This window comes from Oryx dammah, unplaced genomic scaffold, assembly GCF_014754425.2.
Source record: "Oryx dammah isolate SB20612 unplaced genomic scaffold, SCBI_Odam_1.1 HiC_scaffold_11058, whole genome shotgun sequence".
NCBI lineage: Eukaryota > Metazoa > Chordata > Mammalia > Artiodactyla > Bovidae > Oryx > Oryx dammah.
The window spans coordinates 272,417-298,417 of NW_024080452.1; the positions used below are offsets into that span (position 1 = coordinate 272,417).

The 26,001-nt window shown below is 36.4% G+C and overlaps 1 protein-coding gene across 2 annotated transcripts in view; it reads right to left on the reverse strand.

The window, feature by feature from the left end:
* Window positions 1-26,001, reverse strand: part of LOC120860375 (ubiquitin-like modifier-activating enzyme 5) — a 33,145-nt gene that overhangs the window by 2,148 nt on the left and 4,996 nt on the right. Inside the window, exons 2-11 of one of the 2 annotated variants that reach the window (XM_040236176.1) lie at window positions 24,663-24,708; window positions 24,458-24,547; window positions 21,365-21,474; window positions 19,118-19,204; window positions 18,397-18,481; window positions 16,601-16,705; window positions 16,295-16,422; window positions 1,918-2,071; window positions 646-721; window positions 390-496 (exon numbers count right to left, since the gene is read on the reverse strand). In XM_040236176.1, coding sequence (XP_040092110.1) covers window positions 390-496; window positions 646-721; window positions 1,918-2,071; window positions 16,295-16,422; window positions 16,601-16,705; window positions 18,397-18,481; window positions 19,118-19,204; window positions 21,365-21,474; window positions 24,458-24,547; window positions 24,663-24,708 — 988 coding nt within the window. The remainder of the gene's footprint in view (window positions 1-389; window positions 497-645; window positions 722-1,917; window positions 2,072-16,294; window positions 16,423-16,600; window positions 16,706-18,396; window positions 18,482-19,117; window positions 19,205-21,364; window positions 21,475-24,457; window positions 24,548-24,662; window positions 24,709-26,001) is intronic. The other variant, XM_040236177.1, reaches the window with a different exon arrangement.

Below are 26,001 nucleotides of genomic sequence, written 5' to 3' on the forward strand. Positions count from 1 at the left end.
GAGAGATAAAGTCCTTTATTTTCTCCACCAGTCTTTCAACTCACAAGGCAATAATTTCAGTTTTCTTGAGATCTCTACTGAACTGGTATTTTTAAATGGTTTCGTGGCTAAAACTATCAATATACAGAAAAGGTAGTCTTAATCAAAATCTATTTCACCGATCCATCAATGAATGAACAAAACTATTTTATGTCTATATTTTCAAACAGTTTAAAATGTGCTGTGCACATTTCCATATTAACACTGAATACCTCTCTCTTTCACAAATCTTAATGTAAAATATCTAAAATAAGAAATACTGCATTGGCATTATAAAATAGGTTGAAGATGGAATATAAATAGACATTTTCTCTTATATCTTCTTATGGTAAATCAGATTTTAGATGTACCTTTTGGGGAACTGTATATGCCACCATAATTCCTTCAGGTAAGTCAGGGATTGGACCTGAAGAATTTTTCAGTTCCTCTTCTGAAATCTCAGATACCAACTCAATACCTATAAAGTTAAACTTAATCTTAAAACCGCTTTCAAGGAACTTAATGAGCAATAATCATTCAAAACTTGTATAATCTTAATAATAATTAGATTCCCTCCCATAAAAGAATGTTTTTTGCTGCCATTTCAATTTATAAAACAATTCCTACCCCACTCATTGTCTTCATGTATTATCTCTCCTTCTTCTTGAATTACCTCCTGTTTGGGCAGTGCTGCTACCTTTTTCTGTAGAAATCAAACAGTTTCAGTGTTTTTACTCATTCTCAGTTCTCTGAAGCATTATTCAGACTTGATCAGAATCAAGAATTCAGACAGACTTTTTCTAAGGTCTACATACAGAGACTTTACATAATACACAGAGAGACCCAGCAGATGTGTATCACTAATCATCAGGGAAATGTGAATGAAAACCACAATGAGATAACATTTGTCAGAAAGACTACCATCAAAAAGACAACAAATAACAAGTGTTAGCAAGGATGTGGAAAAAAGGCAAAACTTGTGCACTGTTCGCAGGATTGTAAACTGGTGCAATCACTGGAAAACAGTATGGAGGTGTCTCAAAAAATTAAAAACACAACTACCATGTGATCTAGCAATTTCACTTCTGGTTTTTTTTTTTTTTTTTTTAAATGAAAACAAAAACACTCCAAAGATATGTAATCCAGTGTTCATTGCAGCATTATTTATAACAGCTAAAACATGGAAGTAAACTAAATGTCTATCAAAAAATAACTGGATAAAGAAGGTGTGGTACATATATATACAATGGAATATGACTCAGCCATAAAAAAATTTACTATTTGCAACATGGATGGAACTACAAGGCATTAGGCTAAATGAAATAAGACAACCAAAGACAAACACCATATAATCTCAAATAAAGGATCTAAAAACAAAACAAAAGGAAAACAGACTCACAGACACAGAGAACAAATAATGTTGCCACAGGAGAGGTAGGGGTGCAAAATAAGTGAGTGAACAAAAAGGTCTAAACCTATAATTATATAATAAGTCACAGAAATATAATTTACAGCATAGGGAATATAGTCAATAATATTTTAATAACTTTGTATAGGAAGAGATGATAACTAGACTCATCACAGTGATCGTTTGATAATGTATGCAAATGTCAAATCATTACGTGGTACACCTGAAACTAGCATAATATGTATGTAACCATATTTTAGCTTAAAAAATTAAAATTTAAAAACAATTCAGACAGGCTTTTTATCTTACAAAAAAACAAGAAAGGACTTTGAACAAAATTTTCATTTTTAAAGCATGGTGAATAAATTAGAACTTTAAAAATCCAAAATCGATATACCTTGTATTCCAAATCTAAATGATTATTTCTTCTTTTTTAAGTTTCTGTCCTATGCAATATGATCTCTCATGCATTGTGACACATTGACATATACCTTATATTCCTCCTGCTGCTTCCTACAGTTTCTGTCATCACACTGAGGATTTGGCTTCATGGACATAGTAGGGAAAAAATCCTGCATTGCATTGTATCCAAGGTAAAAACTAACAGTACCAAAATTTAACAGAAACCTAGAAAAACAAAGCAGACTTAAAGAAACAAAACCATAAAAATATTAGAAAAAACTGATACTTTAAAGAAAATTATTTTGAAGGTAATGATTTCTGTAACAAAAACCCAGAAAACAATTTTTTTATCTTGTTTATAGGGCCTGGCTTATAGTAGATTTTCTTGAATGAAACAACAGAATGCATTATTATTTTCTGAACCTGTAATAAAGATAAAATGCTACCAATTAAATTATGACATGTCAACAACATTAAGAAGCATATTAATTTCAGAGAAGTTCAAATGTGAGATATCAAAGATATCTTAAAAACATCTTTGAGATATGGTTCTAAATCTCATTTTTTAAAGTTTTTTTTTTTTTAATTTTTAATTTTTTATTTTTACTTTACAATTCTGTATTGGTTTTGGCATACATTGACATGAATCCACCACGGGTGTACATGCGTTCCCAAACATGAACCCCCCTCCCACCCCCCTCCCCACAACATCTCTCTGGGTCATCCCCGCGTACCAACCCCAAGCGTGCCATATCCTGCATCGGACATAGACTGGCAATTCGATTCTTACATATTATACATGTTTCAATGCCATTCTCCCAAATCATCTCACCCTCTCCCTCTCCCACTAAGTCCAAGATGTGCACAGGTTATCTGCAAATATTGTGCAGGACTTGATTTTGGTATCCTGGGTTGAAGGTGTTATGGAATCAATTCCTCATAGGTATGGAGGGCCAACTATATTTTGATCTGGTAGTGATTATTACATGAGTGAATACTTCTGTAAAATTTTATTGAGATTTAATACAGATTTAAAATAGCAAACTTTGCAGTGTCATATATAAAAAACGGGGGAACGCATGTACACCCGTGGCGGATTCATGTCAATGTATGCCAAAACCAATACAGAATTGTAAAGTAAAAATAAAAAATAAAAATAAATAAAATAAAATAAAAAACTTTTTATATATGACACTGCAAAGTTTGCTATTTTAAATCTGTATTAAATCTCAATAAAATTTTACAGAAGTATTCACTCATGTAATAATCACTACCAGATCAAAATATAGTTGGCCCTCCATACCTATGAGGAATTCCATAACACCCTCAACCCAGGATACCAAAATCAAGTCCTGCACAATATTTGCAGATAACCTGTGCACATCCTCCCATATACTTTAAATCATCCTGGTGGCTCAGACAGTAATCTGCCTGCAATGCAGGACACCAGGGTTCGACTCCTTGGTCAGGAACATTTTCTGGAGAAGGGAATGGCCACCCAACTTCAGTACTCTTGCCTGAAGAAATCCATGGACAGAAGCAGGCTACAGTCCACAGAGTCACAAAGAGGCTGACATGACTGAGCAACTAAGCACTGAGCACTTTCACTTAGATTACTTACAATATCTAATATAATGTAAATACTCTGTAAAAAGAAAGTGAAAGTGAAGTCACACAGTCATCTCCGACTCTTTGTGACCCCATGGACTGTAGCCTACCAGGTTCCTCCGTCCATGGGATTTTCCAGGCAAAAATACTGGAGTGGGTTGCCATTTAATAGTTCTAAATATAATGCAAATACTATATAAACAGTTAACAGCTTGTGGCAATTCACATTTTGCTGTTTGGAACTTTATGGATTTTTTTTTTGGATCCACAACTGGTTGATTCTGCAGATGCAGAACCCAAGGAAATAAAGGACCAGCTGTATAGTGCATTTCCAATATGCCACAAAGCACCCTTGCTCCCTTACATTTAAATCTGATTGTATTTTTAAGTTTTTATTTATTTATTTATTTTTGGCTACCCTGGGTCTTCATTGCTGCACACTGGCTTTTCTCCAGTTCAGTGTGTGAGGTTCTTATTGCAGTGGCTTCTCTTGTTGCAGTACATGGGCCCTAGAGCACTCAGACTTCAGTAGCTAGGGCATGTAAGCCCAATAGTTGAGGCATGTGGGGCATAGAGTACAGGCTAAGTAGTTGTGGCACATGGGCTCAGTTGCCTCTTGGCTTCCTAGAGCAGGAATTGAACCTGTGTCCCCTGCATTGGCAAGGGTATTCTTAACCACTGGACCACTGGGGAAGTCCCTGATTCCTTTTAGAAGCTTGTAAGTAGAGGAAAAATCATGTACAAACATAAACAACAAAAGGAAAAAAATTGAAAAATGCATAGTCTCAACATACAACAAAGAAAGACCAAAAAAAACCTGAACAGAGACAGAACAAGGTGGCAGAGCAGAAGGTGGACATGGAGTACTTCTCCCTCCATGGATACATCAGGAATATATCTTCAGACACACAAGTGTGTGCACAACACCAGCTGAGAGTGGACAGGAGTACCAGACCAGTGGAAAAGAATATATAGAACCATGCAAAACTTGGTAGGGTGAAGTTGGGGGGAAACAGGAGTGGTACTAGGACTGGACCTGCCCTCAGTGGGTGGGGGAACTGAAGCAGGGGTCCGATCTCCACATCAGGGCAACTGTCTGAGTCAGAGGAGAAATATTTAAGGCTGAGAGTGAAACAGCTGATCTGTGGCAGCCTAAATACAATGAGAATCAGAAGTTCTTGCCGCAGCCATATGTACCCTGGACGGGGAAGCAGGTCCCCTAAAAGGTGCAGCAGCTGGGAGCTGGAGCTTAGGGATTGTGGAGCAATCCCCGGTTGAGGGCTGTTCACTGCATAGAGATGGACCGAGGGGATGTGAGGGAGGAAATTGTGGTGGGAGATGACTGTGGAGGAAAGCCAGGCAGCCATGGAAGCAAGTCGATAATGCTAAGTCAAACAAAGGGGGTGCAGCCATCACCATAGCCTCTCTCCACACATGCCAACATAAGCAACTGAACAACAGAGAGACTGGCCCATAAAGCACCTGACACACCGAACTACAGACTAGGACCCCACCCAGGGCACTCCTTTAAGTGACTGATGTATGGCGCTACAGAGTAGGACCCCACCCAGGGTGCCTGTTTAAGTGCCTGACACACCAATCTACAGAGTAGGACTCAGCCAGAGGGGGCCTTCTATATCACTGACACGCTGATCAACAAAGAAATACCCCAAAAGGGAGCCCTATAACGGCCTGAACAGGTGGAGCTATGGAGAAAGACTAGCCAAAGAGGCTTCTGATCGCCAGTTACCAGAGGCTCAAAAAAAGCCTCTGATAGGGCCATAACTCCTGTGGCTGAGGCAGTCCGTGTCTTTGCAGACTTGGCGCCACCAGGGTCCAAGAGACCCAAGCAGCTATGCCACCTTCACGTTCAACCTTCACTGAGGGAGAGCTGCCACAAGCAAAAGTCTTCCCATCTATGCACGGGGAATAGATGAGAAGGCTGAGTGAAACAGCTGATCTGTGGCAGCCTAAATACAATGAGAATCAGAAGGTTTTGCCACAGCCATATGTACCCTGGACAGGGAAGCAGGTCCCCTAGAAGGTGGGGTCCCTTCCATCGTGTCTAACTCGCTGTGACCTTGTGCACTATGGCTTGCCAGGCTTCTCTGTCAGGGGGCATCCCCCAGGCAAGAACACTAAAGTGTATTGGCCATTACTGGTTTCCATACCCTTCTTTGCTGCTAAGTCGCTTCAGTCGTGTCCAACTCTGTGCAGCCCCATAGACGGCAGCCCACCAGGCTTCCCCTTCCCTGGGATTGTCCAGGCAAGAACACTGGAGTGGGTTGCCATTGCCTTCTCCAATGCATGAAAGTGAAAAGGGAAAGTGAAGTCGCTCAGTCGTGTCCGACTCTTAGCGACCCCATGGACTGCAGCCCACCAGGCTCCTCCATCCATGGGATTTTCCAGGCAAGAGTACTGGAGTGGGGTGCCATTGCCTTCTCCGATACCCTTCTTTAGAAGCACTATATTTCCTGCTGCCCTAGTCGTTGACTCCTCTGAGTACCTGGTGCTGCCAGAAACTCTGCGACCCAAGCAGCTGCACCACTTCCACACCTGGCCCTCACAGGGGCAGACCCAAGTCCTCCAGGGCGGCCTCAGGAGCAAACCCCTGTGGACAAACCACATGCAGAGGAGGAAATAAAATCACAAATGAAACCCAGGGGCAATGTGGCTAAGGAAGAAGACCTAAAACCTTCCTAGCAGCTATACAAGCTGCAGATTAAATCCACATGAACAACTAGGCAGACTTTATGTCTATGGAATATGTAAAAGGACATTGAGAGCTCCCACAAAAGAAAACACACTAGTTCTGATAGCTGTGGAAAATGGAGGCAAGAACCCACAGAAGACAGACCAGATTAAAATTTGAGCTGCCCCAACTGCAGGTCCAGAGACCAGTACAGTGTTGGAAGTACCCTAGGGGGGTGAGGTGGACTGTGACTCCCAGGGAAAGGACCCTGACAGAAGTGATTCAAGAAAAACATTTATTATTCTTATGTTTTGACTTCTGTAGTTTATTTTGGATTTTTCTCTCCCCCCACCCACCCCGCCTCTGTTGTAGTTGTTGATTTTAATGGCACTATGAAATCTAATTAAGCTTTTAAGTTGTTTTTTTTTTTTCCAATCACACTTTTTATTGTTATAAACCTCTGCCTCTTATGTTGGGCTTTTGCAGTTCTATGGAGTTTTCCTTTTTTCTTCCTTCCCTCTACCTTTTTTTTTTTCTTTTCTAATTTTAACTTTTAAAAACCTATTATTTTTTCTATATTTATTCCTTTGTTTGCTTTTCCTATTGTTCTTTTACTCTTGCAGTTAATCTTCAATGTATATAAATCTTCTTTCTAAAGCTATGTTTAACTTTTCATAGCTATTCTTTTTTTCTTTCCTTTCCTCACAACATACTTGTTAGTTTTGTTTTCATTGCTTTATTCCTCATTTGGCACCTTACTTTACTTTTGTTTTCCAGTTTGTGCTGTAGTTAGTTTTGTTCTTAACTGGTAGATATAACTTTTGGGTTGCTCTGTTCACTGTGTCAATCTATTGTACTTTATTTTTGTTAGACTGTTTTGATTTTGCTAATGGACGTATATGCATATGTGTATATCCCATTATTTTAATTATTATTTGCCTGATTTTGAACTGCTATTTGTCTGGGGTTCACCTTTGGTTTCTCATTTTGAAGTATTTGTTTTAATCTAACAACGCCATAACAAACCACTTGTGGAATCTTTGTTCCTGACCAGAGATCAAGCCCTGAGCCTTTGGTGCGGGAGCACTGACTCCAACCCTAGACTACCAGAGAACTAACCATAGGGAATATCAAATAGTGAGAACACACTTGAATACAAGACCAGGTATCATCCAACCACCAGTAGCACCCTGTGTAGGACACCTCATTCAAGCAACAAACAAAACAAAAATACAAATCCAGTCATTAGCAGACAGGATTACTACCTACTCAACCTCACTCATCAGAAGAAACACACAAAAAAACTCAGCACAAATCTCACCCTATACGAAGCTTACACAAACCACTGGACCAACCAGAAGAGGGCAGAAACCAAAAGTAAGGAAGAATTCACCCTTGAAGCCTGGGAAGAGGAGACCTCAAACACAATAAATTAAAAATAAATAATAATGTAAAGGTAGAGAAATACTGCACAAATGAGGGAATAAGCTAGAAACACAGCAGTCCAAATAAATTAAGAGGAAATAGGCAAACTACCGAAAAAGAATTCATAATAATGATAGTAAAGATGATCAAAAACCTTGAAAACAGAATGGAGAAAATTCAAGAATCAATTAACAAAGACCTAGAAGAATTAAAGGGTAAACATACAGAGACAAAGAACACAATTACTGAAATTAAAAATACTCTAGAAGGAATCAATAGCAGAATATCTAAAGCAGAAGAACGAATCAGTGAGCTGGAAGATAAAATGGTGGAAATAACTTATGAAGAGCAGAATAAAGTAAAAAGAATGCAAAGAACTGAGGAAAGTCTCAGAGACCTCGGGGACAATATCAAACACACCAACACTGAATTATAGGGGTCCCAGAAGAAGAGAAAAAGAAATGGTATGAGAAAATTTTTGAAGAGGTTATAGTTGAAAATTCCCCCAACATGGAAAACGAAATAGTCAATTAAGTCCAAGAGTGGCAAAGAGTCCCATAGAAGATAAACCCAAGTAGAAACACACCAAGACATACACTAATCAAAGTAACAAAGATTAACTACAAAGAAAGAATATTAAAAGCAACAAGGGAAAAGCAACAAGTTACATACAAGGGATACCCCATATTTTTAACAGCCAGTCTTTCATCAGAAACTCTGCAGGCCAGAAGGGAATGGTAGGATTATATTTAAAGTACTGAAAGGGAAAAATCTACAACCAAGTTTACTCTACCCGGCAAGGACATCATTCAAAATTGATGGAGAAATCAAAAGCTTTTCAGACAAGCAAAAGTTAAGAGAATTCGGTACCACCAAACCAGCTTTATGACAAGTGTTAAAGGGACATATATAGTCAAGAAATACCAGAGGAGAAAAAGATCTACAAAATCAAACCCCAAACGATTAAGAAAATAGCAATAGAAACATATATATCAATAATTACTTTAAGCATAAATGGATTAAATGTTCCAACTGAAAGACACAAATTGGCCGAATGGATACAAAAAGACGACCCATATATATGCTGTCTACAAGAAATCCATTTCAGACTTAAAGACACATATAGACTGAAACTGAGAGGATGGAAAAATATATTCCATGCAAATAGAAAGCAAAAGAAAGCTGGAGTAGCAATCCTCATATCAGAAAAAATAGACCTTAAAGTAAAGAATACTACAAGATAAAGAAGGACACTACATAATGACCAAGGGATCAATCCAAGAGGAAGACATAACAATTGTAAATATCTGTGCACCAAACATAGGAGCACCTCAGTACATAAGACAAACACTAACAGACATAAAAGGACAAATGGACAGTAACACAGTAATAGTAGGAGAGGTCAACACCCTACTCACACCAATGGACGATCATCAAAACAGAAAATTAATAAGGAAACACAAGCCTTAAATGATACATTAGATGGATGAATCTCACTGATATCTTCAGAGCATTCCACCCAAATGCAGAATATACCTTCTTCTCAAGTGCACATGGAACATTCTCCACAACAGACCACATCTTGGCTCACGAATCAAACCTCAGTAAATTAAAGAAAACTGAAATCATATCAAGCATCTTTTCTTACCACAATGCTATCAGACTAGATATCAATTATTGTGTAAAAAAAACACAATCATATGGAGATTAAACAATACATTTATAAATAACCAATAGGTTATTGAAGAAACCAAAAGGGAAATAAAAAAATTTCTAGAAACCAATGAGAATGAAAACAACTCAAAACCTATGGGAAGCAGCAAAAGCAGTGCTAAGAGGGAAGTTTATAGCAATACAATCCTACCTCGAGAAACAAGAAAAACATCAAGTAGACAACCTAACTTTACACCTGAAAGAACTGGAAAAAGAACAAACCCCCCCAATTAGTAGAAGGAAAGAAATCAAAAAGATAAGAGCAGAAATACATGTAAAAGAAATGAAGTAACAATTAATAAAACTAAAAGATGGTTCTTTCAGAAGATAAACACAGTTGACAAACATTTAGCCAGATTCATCAAGAACAAGAGAGAGAAGAATCAAATCAACAAAATTAGAAATGAAAAAGGAGAGGTTACAACAGACAATGCAGAAATCCAAGGATCATAAGAGACTATTAGGAACAAAAACATGGCAATAAAATGGATAACCTGGAAGAAATGAACAGATTCTTAGAAAAGTTCAATCTTCTGAGACTGATCCAGGAAGAAAATAGAAATTATGAAAAATAAAATTACGAGGACTGAAATTGAAGCTGTGAACAGGTATCCCCCAAAACACAAAAGCCCAGGAGCAGATGGTTTCACAGGAGAACACTATCGAACATTCAGAGAAGAGCTAATGCTCAGAGATGAGCATATCCTTCTAAAACTCTTTCAAAAAATTGCAGAGGAAGGAACCCTTTCAAATTCATTCTACAAAGCCACCATCACCCTGATACCAAAAGTAGACAAAACAACACAAGAAAAAGAAAACTACAGGCCAATATCACTGACGAACATAGATGCAGAAATACTCAACAAAATTTTAGCAAACAGAATTCAGCAATACATTAAAAAGCTCATACACCATGATAAAGCTGGGTTTATTCCAGGGATGCAAGGATTCAATATATGCAAATCAATCAATGTGATACACCATATAAGCCAATTGAAAGATAAAAAACATGGTAATCTTAGATGCAGAAAATGCCTTTGACAAAATTCAGTACCCATTTATGATTAAAACTCTTCAAACAATGAGCATAGAAGGTACCTACCTCAACATAGTAAAAGCCATATATGATAAGCCTACAGCAAATTATTCTTAATAGTGAAAAACTGAAAGCATTCCCTCTAAGATCAGGAACAAGACAAGGGTGTCCACTTTTGTCAGTGTTACTCAACATCATTTTGGAATTCCTAGCTACAGCAATCAGAGAAGAAAAGAAATAAAAGGAATCCAGATCTGAAAAGAAGAAGCAAAGCTCTCACTGTTTGCAGATGACACACTACTATACATGGAAAACCCTAAAGATAGTATCAGAAAATTACTAGAGCTAATCAGTGAATTTGGGGCTTCCCTGGTAGCTTAGACAGTAAAGCGTCTGCCTAGTAAAGTCGCAGGATACAAAATCAATACACAGAAATCACTTGCATCTCTGTATACTAACAATGAAAAATCAGAAAAACAAATTGAGGAATCAATCCCATTCATTTCTGCAACAAAAAGAATAAAACATTTAGGAATAAACTTACCTAAGGAAACAAAAGAAATATACACCTACAATTATAAGACGCTGATGAAAGAAATCAAAGACAACATAAATAGATGGAGAGTTTTCCACGTTCCTGGGTAGGAAGAATCAATATTGTGAAAATGACTATACTACCAAATGCAATCTACAATTTAACATCGTCCATATGAATTTACCAATAAAATTTTTCACAGAACAAGAACAAAAAATTTCACAATTCATATGGAAACACAAAAGACCCTGAAAAGCCAAAAGATTCTAGAGAAAGAAGAATGGACCTGGAGGAATCAAACTTCCTGACCTCAGATTATACTACAAAGCTATAGTCATCAAGACTATGGTACTGGCACAAAAACAGAAATATAGACCATTGGAACAAGATAGAAAGCCCCAAAATAAACCCATATACCTATGGGTATCTTATTTTTGACAAAGGAGGCGAGAATGTAAGATGGGGCAAAGACAACCTCTTCAACAAATGGTGCTGGGAAAACTGGACAGCTACATGTAAAAAAATGAAATTAGAACTCTTCCTAACACCATACACAAAGATAAACTCAAAATGGATTAAAGACCTAAATGTAAGACCAGAAAATAAAACTCTAGAGGAAAACATAGCCACAACATTTGATAACATAAATCAAAGCAAGATCCTCTATGATCCACCTTCTAGAGTAATGGAAATAAAAACAAAAGTAAACAAGTGAGACCTGATTAAACTTAAAAGCTTTTGCACAGCAAAGGAAACTATAAGCAAGGTGAAAAGACAACCCTCAGAATGGGAGAAAATAGCAAATGAAACAACAGACAAAGGATTAATTTCCAAAATATACAAGCAGCTCATATAACTCAGTACCAAAAACACAAACAGCCCAATCAAAAAGTGGGAAAAGGCCTAAACAGACATTTCTCCAAAGAAGACATACAGATGGCTAACATGTGAAAAGATGCTCAACATCACTTGTTATTAAAGAAATGCAAATCAAAACTACAATGAGCTATCTTACCTCATACCAGTCAGAATGGCCATCATCAGAAAGTCTACAAACGATAAATGCTGGAGAGGGTGTGGAGAAAAGGGAATGTTCTTCCACTGCGGTAAGAATGTAAACTGATATAGCCACTACGGAATATGATATGGAGATTCCTTGAAAAACTAGGAATAAAACCGCCATATGCCCAGCAAACCCACTGGTAGGCATATACCCTGAGGAAACCCAAACTGAAAAAGACACATGTATCTCATTGTTCACTGCAGTGCTATTTACAATAGCTAAAACATGGAAGCAACCTAGATGTCCATCAACAGATGAATGGATAAAGAAGCTGTGGTACATATATGCAATGGAATATTACTCAGCGATAAAAAGGAATGCATTTGAGTCAGTTCTAATGAGGTGGATGAACCTAGAGCCTATATACAGCATGAAGTAAATCACAAAGAGAAAGATTAATATTGTATACTAATGCATACATATGGAATCTAGAAAACAGTACTGAAGAATTTATTTGCAGGGCAGCAGTGGAGAAACAGAGAATAGACTTATGGACATGGGGAGAGGGGAGGAGAGGGTAAGATGTATGTAAAGAGTAACATGGAAACTTACATTACTATATGTAAAATAGATAGCCAATGGGAATTTGCTGTATGGCTCAGGAAATTCAAACAGGGACTCTGTATCAACCTAGAGGGGTGGGATGGGGAGGGAGTTGGGAGGGAGGGTCAAAAGGGAGGGGATATATGTATATCTATGGCTGATTCATGTTGAGATTTGACAGAAAACAAAGTTCTATAAAAATTAAAATTAAAAATATTAAAAATTAAAACAATTAAAAATATAAATAATTTTTTTCTAAAACTGAACAGAGAATATAAGAAGACAATTCACAGAAAAATATAAATGCTCAAGCCTTTGCACAACTAGAAATTAAAATGAGATACCCTTTTTTCACATGTCAAATTGACAAAGAGTTTGATGACTAACATCACATACAAAAATAAAATCAAAATGGAGTAATGATCTAAATCTAAAACCTAAATGTTTCCTAGAGGGAAACATAAGCAGAACACTCATTGACATAAATTGTAGCAATACTTTTTTGGATCTGTCTCCTACAATGATGGAAATGAAAAGAAAAATAAACAAATGGGACCTAATTAAACTTTTGCACAGCAATGGAAACCATAAACAAAACAGAGACAAACTATGAACTGGGAGAAAATATCCACAAACTATGCTACCAATAAGAGGTTAATTTCTAAAATATACAAACAGCTCATATAGCTTAATATCAAAAAACAATCCAATCAAAAAATGGGCAGAAGACCAAAACAGGCTTTTCTCCAAAAAAGACACACAGATGGCCAATAGGCACATAAAAAGATGCTCAATATAGTTAATCATTAGAAAAATGCAAATCAAAACTACAATGAGATATCACCTCACACTGGTCAGAATGGGCTTCATCAAAAGGTCTACAAATAATAAATGCTGGAGAGGATTTGGAGAAAAAGGAACCCTCTTACACTGTTGGTTGGGATGTATATTGGTACAGCTACTAGGAGAACAGTATGGAAGTTCTTTAAAAAATTGAGAATAGAGTTCTCATATGATCCAGGAATCCCACTCCTTGGCATATATCCACAGAAAACGCATCTGAAAAGATACACAATGTTCACAGCAGCACAATTCAAAATAGCCAAGACATGGGAGCAACCTGAAAGTCCACTGACAGATAAATGGATAAACGTGTGGTATATATATATATATATATAATGAAATATTACTGTTATTAAAACAAGAATGAAATAATGCCATTTGCAGTAACATAGATGACATAGAGATTATCATACTAAGTGAAGTAAACCAGACAAAGACCAGTATCATCTGGTATCACTTATATGTGGAATCTAAAAAACTTGATACAAATAAACATTTACAAAACAGAAACAGATACACATAGAAAACAAATTTATGGTTACCAAAGGGGATGGGAGGTTGGCAGCAAGGGAGGAGGATAAATTAGAGGAGTATGGGATTAACATATACACACCAAATACATAAAATAGGAAAACAAGGACCTAATATATAGCACAGGGAACTACACTCAATATCTTGTAATAACTTATAAAGGAAAAGAAGCTGAAAAAGAATATATATGACTTTGCTGTAAACTTCAAAAATAAAAGTTTGACAACACCTAATGTTACCAAAGGTGTGGACAAACCAGGTACTCTCAAAACTATCATGGAAATGTACAATCCTTTTGAAGGAGAAATTTAGTAGTATCTGTCAAAATAAGTATTGCATAAACTTAGAAATTATACTTCTAAAAATTCACACTATAAAAATCTAGTTTACAAAGATAGAAGGCAAATTGTTTTCTGTAGCATTGTTAATAACAGCAAAAAAAAAAAAAAATCTGTAAGGCTAAATGTCCATCAACAGAGAGCTGGCTATATATGATATATCTAGACATACAGATGTACAGAGAGATACTCTATAGAAATGACTATTTTCCCCCTTCTCCATAACATACAATAAAATATTGTGTTTAGATAGGACCTATTGAAGTCTGACAGACTATTTGTCTTATATGAAATAGTCACAGAGAAATAATGCCATTTGAAGTAACATAGAGAGTTGCCTTGAGAGTTCTTATGTTTGCTGGTATTTCTTCGCTGATAGGTGATACTAAGATTAGAGTGCCTCTCTGTATCATGTAGCAATTTTTTCTGTTTATATTAGATGCTGAAAAAATATAATTAAGCTTATTAACACTGTAAAGTGAGGTAAAAAAAATGGCCTGAGTTAAAGAACAACTAAAGTAGTTCTGCTTTTCATAAAGTATGAGTTGGTTCAAAAACTGATATTAATTTTAGCTGCAAAGAAACATTTGTCCTAAAAAAAAAAAGAAGAAAGAAAGGACATTTGTCCTTATTAGCTATAGTTTAGATGTGTGGTTGCAGGAGTATCTATTTATGGATAGCTGAGATATTACCCTAGTTAAAGTTTAATCACATATTATTTTTATTAATAAATAATAAGCATCAATGGCAGAAAGTGAAGAAGAATTAAAGAGCCTCTTGATGAAAGTGAAAGAGGACAGTGAAAAAGTTGGCTTAAAACTCAACATTCAGAAAACTATAATCATGGCATCCGGTCCCATCACTTCATGGCAAACAGATGGGGAAACAAACAATGGAAACAGTGACAGACTTTATTTTGGGGGGCTCTAAAATCACTGCAGATGGTGAGTGCAGCCATGAAATTAGAAGATGCTTGCTCCTTGGAAGAAAAGCTATGACCAACCTAGACGGCGTATGAAAAAGCAGAGACGTTACTTTACCAACAAAGATCTGTCTAGTCAAACCTATGGTTTTTCCAGTAGTCATTTATGGATGTGAGAGTTGGACTATAAAGAAAGCTGAGCGCCAAAGAATTGATGCTTTTGAACTGTGATTTTGGAGAAGACTCTTGAGAGTCCCTTGGACAGCAAGGAGATCAAACCAGTCAATCCTAAAGGAAATCAATCCTGAATATTCACTAGAAGGACTGATGCTGAAGCTCAAACTCCAATACTTTGGCCACCTGATGCAAAGAACCAACTCAACGGGAAAAACCCTGATGCTGGGAAAGACTGAAGGTGGGAAGAGAAGGGGATGACAGAGGATGAGATAGTCAGATGGCATCACTGACGCGATGGACATGATTTGAGTAAACTCCGGGAGTTAGCAATGGACAGGGTAGCCTGGCGTGCTGCAGACCATGGGACTGCGAAGAGTTGGACACAACTGAGTGACTGAACTGAACTGAATAAACATCAAATCAAGCGAGTGTGTCTGTGCCTAGGTCTTCACCCTTTGGCCAAACCTGCAGATGTAAATCATTTGGTTAAGGCTTCATAAATAAATATACCAGTACCACTGTAGCATTTAACAAGAGCTATTCCAAATGAAGAAAGTAACACAATTATGTGTGTGCTGATGTGTGTAAATTAGTATATATTTAAATTAAACATATTAGATTTATTTATTTATAAATTAAGGGCTACCCTGGTGGTTCACTCGGTAAAGAATCTACCAGCAATGTAGGAAACCCAGATTCAATCCCTAGGTTGGGAAGATCACCTGGAGAAGGAAATGGCAACCTGCTTCAGTATTCTTGCCTGAGAAATCCCATGGACAGAGAAGCCTGGTGGGCTACAGTCCATAGGTTGCAAGAGTTGGACACAACTTAGTGACTAAACCACCACCACATATATAAATTATATTAAAAATATATAAGTTAAACTACTACCATATATAAATTAAAAATATACATATATTACACATGTAAAAAATGTTAAAGTATCTGTAAAATTAAATTTAAAAAATTGAATAATTAGCTGGTAACTCCAATTTTGAAATGTTTGTCAAAAGTAAACAGAAGAATTATTCTTCACTCACTTTAACACATTTTGTACCAAGATCCCAGCAACCACTCCCATAGTAGTAGGAAGACTGGCTGCACAAACACCTTCTCGTTTCAGAGTCTTCTCATCAATATTTGCAGCAACTACAAGTGGTGGAGCACACTACATGAAAAGAATTAAAAAATGTGTATTTCAAAAGAAAGGGAAAGAAGTAGTCAATGTTCCAAATAGTATTCCACCACATTCAAGGTTTGGTTTTCCTTTGAACTATAAATATTTTCCCCTAGGAACTCTAGTACTTAACAGTGAAAAATAATAACTCAAAACGAATCACGCGTACCGCAAAACAAGCAGATTCTCCAGGAATTATGAGCTGTATATGCCCTGAAACTGCATTTTCACTGACCCCAGACTCCATCCATGTTTGTCCAAGCTCATTACAAGCCTTAAAAGAAATAAGTGAAAAATAAGAACATTAAAACAAAAAAGTAATTTACCATAAGTTTTTTTCATGAAAAAGTGGAGTTTAACTAAATGAATTACAGAGTTTTTAAAAATAAATTTTAAGAAACAAGAAAACTGTAAATAATGAAATTCCTTAGCAATTGACACTTTCCTTAGAAAAGTAAGCAATAGCATTCAGGTAAGCAGTCAATAAATACCTAATTAAACTGAACTAAAGCATACTGGATTTCTTATTAGATTAATGTAAAACTTCACTTTTCTAAAATAATTTCAGCAACAAGAAACTGCAAAATTTTATTTGCAAAGTTGAAAACACAATAATTCAAAAGAAGAAGAATTCAGTTTTATTTTTGAGAAATCATGTGTGTAAGCTATTTATACATATTTATACATTTACTTATAAGTAACAAAAGTTAAAACCAATGCTGACCAAGAATAAGGCAGTATTATAAGATATTCATTTATTTAAAAAATTGTACATCAGAATTTTCTAGTGTTTAATAGTTTCCTCTACTGGCCTAAGACAGAGTAGGATACTGAAACATACGCCTTACCAGCAAGGCTAGACAGGTCCCCTTAGAATAAATTTCAAAAATAGGATGAGATCACATTAAGAATAAATAAAACACATTATCAAAGGGCTTAAATGCAGAAATACTTTCAGAATGTGGAATATATACTGACAGAATACACAGGAAAATAGTGAGAGGGTAACAGGCAGAAGGCCAGAGGTCTCCAAACAGAGGAGGTAGGCTGCAAGTGTGAGACATTTTTTATCTCTCTCTTATGAGGCATGAGGAAACAAACTACTGATATGTATTTTTTTCCCTTCTCTATACAAATTTAAAAAGAGGTTTCTCTTAAAACACTGTGTTGCTATAATGACACCTGGTTCCACCTGAAATTAATTATTCTCAAACCTTGAGCTAACCAATGCATTTTTCTTATGAAAATGTTTGTCTTAAGCTATGTTAATGTACTATGCATTTACCCCAGACTGTGTCTTCAAGTCCATTTGCTAAAGGCTCAGAACTGACTTGACAAACCAGTATGTTATACTCATACATTGTTCTCTTAATGAAACTATATATTTGTATGGGAATCTGCCTTTTTCAAGATTCATGTCAATCATTTTATGGCCTGGGATGACTCACCTGGTGCCAAGATTATCTCAAAATGCATCTGGCAGGTGAGGGCCCTGGTGCCATTCTATGAGTTTTGAGACATTTCCTTTCTTTAATTAGCAAACAGCTGCTGCTGCTGCTAAGTGACTTCAGTTGTGTCCGACTGTGTGTGACCCCACAGATGGCAGCCCACCAGGCTGCCCTGTCCCTGGGATTCTACAGGCAAGAACACCGGAGTGGGTTGCCATTTCCTTCTCAAATACATCTAGTAGCTATATATACATCCAGCTAAAGGCTAGCAGTGGGGTATTCTTTCTGCCCCCTTCTGATGTCTATGTCAGAAGCTTTCTCTATCTCCTTATACTTTAATAAAACTTTATTACACAAAAGCTCTGAACTATCAAGCCTCGTCCCTGGCCCCGGACTGAATTCTTCTCCTCCGGAGGTCAAGAATCCCAGCCAAGACCAAGAATCCTGGTGTCTTTTCCAAGTTCAGCAACAACCTTTCAATAGGTAAACCCATGAGTTTAACACAAAAGATACTCACTGTATTTATTGTCATTCGAGCTTCAAAATTATCCACACAGCTAAGAACTAGGTCAACAGGTTTTCCTTCTTCTAATCCACCATTACTAGGCAAAGAAAACAAGTTTTATTGGAAAAAATCAGGACACAAAATACAATCTTATTTGTTCAATCAACACATTTAGTCTTTCAGTAAATTTTTGAGCATAATTGTAACATAGAATTTAATATTAAAGACCAAGTATATATTAAGTATTCACTGTTATAAATATCAATAATATTACAGTATTACTTAAACTGTAAAGATGTACAGGGGTACCAGAAATATAAACTGTGTTCACAAAAATTACCATTTCTCTGTCAGCTTTTATAGACTTTTATTCATGTTTCACTACAAATGTAAATGTAACAAAAGTTAATTGAATATAATTTCAATAGTTTAGGTCTGCAGAAAACCATATTCAGATAGAAATATAACCTATAACACAGAACTTATAATGGAGGCCCCTTGCTATATCATAATAACAGACATTTTGAGGCTTATTTTTTATTTTGTTGTTACTATTGTTTAATGGACCATATATACTATTTACTGAGCTCCCACTATATAAAACTTACACAAAATATTAACTATTTTAAAAATAAAATATATATCAACCTTCTCATTGAATTAATTGATAGATTTTCTAATACTGAAAGTGAGATGGACATGGTGTGCAAAATACTCATAAATAAAATTTTACCTTATTCTATTCATGAAATGTTCAAAGTTTTCTACTGTGGTTATATTGTAGTTGTGTACTTCAAAAAGAACATCAGGATTAATGTTCCTAAAGGGAAAAGAGAATGATTATAAAAACGACAAGTAGAACAGTAAAATAAAGCAAGAAAAAGCACTAAAAAGAGCTAAAGATCATTTAACAGATATTAGAGAAACAGAATTCAAGCAATTCAAAGAAAATCCAAAGTCCTCTTCTACCTCTTTCATCCCACTGCAAGGACCAAGTTCAAAACATGTAGAGTGTCAGAAGGATTACAAAAATATTCCCACAGTCTCAGTTCAGTTCAGTCACTGAGTCGTGTCCGACTCTTTGTGACCCCATGAACCGCAGCATGCCAGGCCTCTCTGTCCATCACCAACTCCCGGAGTCGACCCAAACCCATGTCCATTGAATCAGTGATGCCATCCAACCATCTCATCCTCAGTCGTCCCCTTCTCCTCCTGCCCCCAATCCCTCCCAGCAACAGAGTCTTTTCCAATGAGTCCGCTCTTTGCATCAGGTGGCCAAAGGATTGGAGTTTCAGCTTCAACATCAGTCCTTCCAATGAACACCCAGGACTGGTCTCCTTTAGAATGGACTGGTTGGATCTCCTTGCAGTCCAAGGGACTCTCTAGAGTCTTTTCCAACACCACAGTTCAAAAGCGTCAATTCTTCTGTGCTCAGCTTTCTTCACAGTCCAACTCTCACATCCATACATGACCACAGGAAAAACAATAGCCTTGACTAGATGGACCTTTGTTGGCAAAGTAATGTCTCTGCTTTTTAATATGCTGTCTAGGTTGGTCATAACTTTCCTTCCAAGGAGTAAGCATCTTTTAATTTCATGGCTGCAATCACCATCTGCAGTGATTTTGGAGGCCCCAAAAATAAAGTCTGACACTGTTTCCACTGTTTCCCCATCTATTTCCCATGAAGTGATGGGACCAGATGCCATGATCTTAGTTTTCTGAATGTTGAGCTTTAACCTAACTTTTTCACTCTCTTCTTTCACTTTCATCAAGAGGATCTTTATTTTTTATTCACTTTCTGCCATAAGGGTGGTGTCATCTGTATGCTGCTGCTAAGTCGCTTCAGTCGTGTCCGACTCTGTGCGGCCCCATAGATGGCAGCCCACCAGGCGCCACCATCCCTGGGATTCTCCAGGCAAGAACACTGGAGTGGGTTGCCATTTCCTTCTCCAATGCATGAAAGTGAAAAGTGAAAGTGAAGTTGCTCAGTCGTGTCCAAATCCTAGCGACCCCATGGACTGCAGCCTACCAGGCTCCTCTGTCCATGGGATTTTCCAGGCAAGAGTAGGGGTGGGGTGCCATTGCCTTCTCCTGTCATCTGTATATCTGAGGTTATTGATATTTCTCCCAGAAATCTTGATCCAGCTTGTGCTTCCTCCAGCCCAGCGTTTTTCATGATGTACTCTGCATATAAGTTAAATAAGTAGGGTGACAATATACAGCCTTGACGTGCTCCTTTTCCTATTTGGAACCAGTCTGTTGTTCCATGTCCAGTTCTGACTGTTGCTTCCTGACCTGCATATAGGTTTCTCAAGAGGCAGGTCAGCAGCTCTGGTATTCCCATCTCTTTAAGAATTTTCCACAGCTTATTGTGATCCACACAGATGTGCTGGGAATTAAGCTTTTATTACCTCTGTTAACTACACAGTTCAGTCTAACAAAAGAGCTTCTTTGCTTCTTATTCAATTCAGTGCAAGAACGTTTAGGAACATAAAGAAACATCCCAGAGTATGAGCTGCCAAACTAGGTCCCTTGGGCCAAATCTGACTACCACCTTGCTACATTTTTTTGTAAGGTCTGCAAACTAAGAGTAGTTTTTATATTTTTAAATGGCTGCAAGAAAAGAAAAAAATCAAAAGAACAACAATATTTCATGATGTGAAAATTATAAGAAATTTAAATTTTAGATTCCATAAATAAAGTTTTATTGGGGCACAGTTTTGCTCATTTACTTTTATACTGCCTATAGCTACTACAACTGTTTAGCTGAGCAGTTTTGACAAAGACCATATGGCCCTCAAAGCCTAAAATATTTACTATCTAACCTTATAGAGAAAAAGGCTGCCAACCCATATCTTTATGCATAAGTGAAACCAGCATTTTTATACAGGAAAATTCAGTTCCATTTATAAGTTAGGTGACTGAATACATACAGGAAGATTTCACCAATTTCACTGCCTTCAACTGCTATTCCATTTACCTCAAAGTATGTTCTGCTGCTTGAACTTTACTTAATCCTGCTTGATGAGGTTGGAAGAAAAGTCTATTCATATTGGCCAGTTCCACCTTGTCATAGTCAAAGAGTAGCAACTAAAATGAAAATAGTGGTAATCTGATGAAAAGTGTACCAAAAAAGGAAATAAAAATAACGAACTAGTCAGCTAGTTAAAATCTGATAGGTTTAACTCTTTAACAGTAATAATATTAACTAACTTTGAAAAACTAGATGTCATATATTAACTCATTTAAGGATCACATGCAGTAAGTATATAGGTACTCTCCTCATTTTAGAAATAATACAACTAGGGTACTTGCCCAACAGCTACTCAGCTAATATGTAGTAAACATGGGATTCAAACTGAGGCATTCTCTGCTGTACTGCCCCTCTAAATGATTATATCAAAAATTAATGTTCACTGCACTTCATGACAATTTTTTACAAACTGTGCCAAAATCTTACTTCATTCCAATTATTGGCCAAAAGCTAGCCACCCATTAGATAAATGAAAATTTTAAATAAGATTTAAAAAATGCTATAACTTAAAACCATGGTATAATACAATGCCTTTCATGAATATGGAACTAAATATACTCACGACATGGCTCAAACATTATTCCAAACAGAATGATTAACCAGTTAATTTATATTTCCTACTATATACTTAGGCATGATAGCATTTGTCAAACCTATTCACCCAACTTTAAAATGGCCAAAAGATCCATTTCCTATCAGTAAGAGCTGGTTGAACTCAAAGATATCCAAAGTCCTTTCTTTTTTTATTATCTAAAATTAAATTTTTATTGGATGAGACTCAGAGTAGACTAGACATGGCAGGGGAAAAAGAGGATCCATGAACATGAATGCATAGCAATGCAATTTATCCAGAGTGAAGAAAAAAAGAACCAAAAAAAATTGATCCTCTAGACCTATGGAATAATTCAAAGCAGTGTAAAAGTGATATACTTTGCTATCATTGCCAAAGTCACTTCTTTATCTAAACTTCTGTGACTTTGTGATACAATTCTCAGTGTTCCAAATCTAACAATAAAAACAAAAATGGGATGTTCTTCTTCTCAATACAAAAACTAAAGAAAGTTAACCCAGCCCTTAGTATCTTGCTAGAAAAGACATCACTTATATTCTCTATAACTTTCTAACCCTACTTAGTCTCTTCAAAATTTGGTTTATTTAAGCTTATTCAAACAGTATTTATTAGGTCAGGCCAAGTATTAAGTTTGAGTTTCAGCCTCATAGCTATATGAGTAAATTGTAGTAAATCCTAAATTTGAGGACAGGAGGTGTAAGTTGTAACTGTCAATAATTAGCTCTGATCCTGGGTAAGTCACTTTAACTGTTTAGGTCTGTATCCTCATTTGTAAAATAAGGCAGTTGATCTAGATCTGGTTATCCAAGGTACCCCAGGAACTCAGGAAATTTTCAGGGATAAGAAGTGGGCTCTGGATCTCCAATCCTCCATTTCCCTACTTAACCACATGAAACAGCTTCTTGTTTCTCTGTTTTATACATTGAAGAAAGAGTTCTGAATCTAACCTATGCAGATTCTTAGCTTACAAACTTGAGTGCACTTGGAATCACTGTATTTAAAAATACAGATGTGTGGGTCTTATTCCCAGAGGTTCTGATTACCTATTATGGGGTGCAGTCTGGACATAAGAACTTTTTTTTAACATCCCAGGTGATTCTAACTACAGCAATATCATCTGGAGTTTGTGTTAAAATACAGATTCTGATTCAGCATGTCTTGAGTGGGACCTGGGAATCTTCAATTTTAACAAGCTCCCAGGTGATTCTGGGACCAGACTGAATAAGCAGTTCTGGGCGGTGGAGCCTGGTGGGCTGCTGTCTATGGGGTCACACAGAGTCGGACACGACTGAAGTGACTCAGCAGCAGCAGCAGCAGCAAAGCATAGTCACTGGAATATCATCAGAGCCACCTGGGAACTTACAGGTCCATCTGAAACCTACAGAATCAAAACCACTGGGTTAGAGTTCAGCAATCTATGTTTTAATAAGCCTTCCAAGTGATTCCAGTGCACACACAAACCAAAGACCCACAGATCTTCATGATCTCTACCACCCTTGGTCAATCAACCAGGGCATGTCAGATATAAGCAATTGTTGACAGGCATTTATAAACTTCTTGAAAGATATTAAAATGTTTATAAACATTTTTAGTACTTTGGTGTTGTCTTTTCTATATTGATAAATAAGTGCCAATTTTGAAACCACTTTAAGAATCTGGGGCATGGAATGGACCAATATATTAAAGAGCATTGATAAAGCAAGCATTTTCCCACAAAGTTTATCAAAATGATATACAATTGTGGAAAACTTTTATATTCAACCACTATCTAACATCATGGACTTTAGATTTATAAATATAAGAATGGTCCACTGATTTCTGGTATAAAGTCAACTTTTCCTTCCTCCTCACAATCATAATCTAAATCAATTTTAGAAAAAAGTAAGGAACTTCCTGGTGCTCCAGTAGTTAGGAATTGGTGCTTTCACTGCCATAGCCTCAGAGTTCAATCCATGGTAAGGGAACTAAAATCTCACAAGCCTCACAAGCATAACCAAGAAAATTTAGGAAAAAAAAAAAAAATGCCTGAGTTAAAAAAAATCTGGAGCATTCAGCAGTTCAATTTAAAGAGTAAGAAAGGCACATGCTTTCTAGTTTGTCTTGTAAATAAGAAGTTTTTTTAAAAAATTTGGAGGATGTTTCAGTGTTTCACTACACACTTTTTCAATTTAACAGCCTTCTTTCCTAAACGTCTTTAATCAAAACACTTAAGTCCAAATTGTTTATACATTATCCCAAACAAAAAAGTTCCTGAACACAATCAGACAGTCCTTATTTAATCAGCAGCAATATTAGTTTCCTCTTGGGTGGGTTTATGTCTTAACTGGGGTAGAAAAAAACAATCTGAATAAATACACCACAAATCAATATGCCATTAATAAGGAGAAAAAAAAAATCCTAGTTTGTACCTTATTTACTCCACAAGTGAATGGGTTCTGAATACGACAGAAAATGAGAAATGCTTTTACCTTACCAATGCCACATCGTGTCAGCATTTCAGCAGTCACACTGCCAACTCCACCAACACCTACTATTGCTACAGTAAAGGTACGGATTTTCTGTAAAATGCAAAATTATATATGTGTTGGTTAATAATTCTTCACTGAAAATGTCATTGAAAATTATTTTCATTTACTGAAATCATCTTCAAAAATTTGGAAGAGTTTGTCATACCTCATAGTCGCTCACAATTCCCATTCGTTTCAAAGCCATCAGGCGGCTTAAAAAAAAGGAAAAAAATGTTTTAAAGTTTACAGTATTCTAATTAATAGTGACATAGGTTAACATACATCATCATAGAAAATAAACTTTAAGAGAAGAAACAGTAAGGGAAGTGGGGGTGGGAAGAGAAATCTTTCAGTTAATTTTTACCAGATGAAACTAAATCACCTCAGCAATTTTAAAAAGCACGGATGCCCAAATATCCTCCAAGACAGAGCCTGTGCAATAAGATTGTTTTTAAAGTTCCTCATACATTCAGTCTAATGTGCAGTGAAGATTGAGACCTACTGACTGAAATGTTAAGTTTCCAGATGAGAATGGGTCAAAGTGAAATTTCAGCATTTTCCCATGCTTATTAGTTTACGTAAATATTTAATGTTTGATTCAGATTTAATATTTAACATCAGAATAACCTCATGACTGGAATTCTATTGACTTGTTGCCTCTGCCCAGAGTGGTAAGTCTTTTAGTAAACACCTTTATTCCAAAGACTCTAAGAGGTACTTTAGATATCTAGTTACTGCTAGTCTGTTACCTTCTTCAGTCACCAAGCCAATCAAACTTTGGATGGGAGGCCTAACAATCTGTTTTGCTCCCCAAATGATTGTGATGCACACTAAAGTTTGAGAACCTTTACTGTAGATTACTTAATTTATTCTCTTGTTATGGTTGGAAGAACATCTTCCCAAAGCTTTGTAAAGAGTAAATTTTGGAACGTAAATTTTGAGAACTTGTATGTCTGAAATGTTCTTTACCTAACTTCTTAAAAACGTTTTATCAAAATTCTATTCTTAGAAATATAAAATGACAAACTGAAGGGTATATAATTGTTGAAAGCTATACCTATACACACACACTCTTAGTTGATAGTTTAACTAGATACATAATTTTACACTAGAAACAATTTTCCTTCAAAATTTCTAACATGATTTCTAGTTTCTGAAACTTCAAAATGTGCCTTAGAGTGAAACTATTCTCATCAATTGTGCTGAGTACTTACTGGACTCTTTCCAATCAGAAATGTATTTAAGTTGTAGAAAATTTCCTTGAAGAATGTGGTGACTTCTTTGGTTGGTTGGTTGGTTTTTCCTGAACTTTCTGAAGCCCCTATTATTTGGAAGTTGGACCACTTGGACTAGTCCTCTACTTGTAATGTCTTTCCTCTATTTTCCATTTAGTTTTCTGCTGTTCTCTGGATTTCTTTCAATGTTATTTTCTTTTATTGAGATTTTCACTTTTGTTATCATTCTCCATTTGCAAGAATGATTCTTTTCGTAGTACTCTGTCCTGT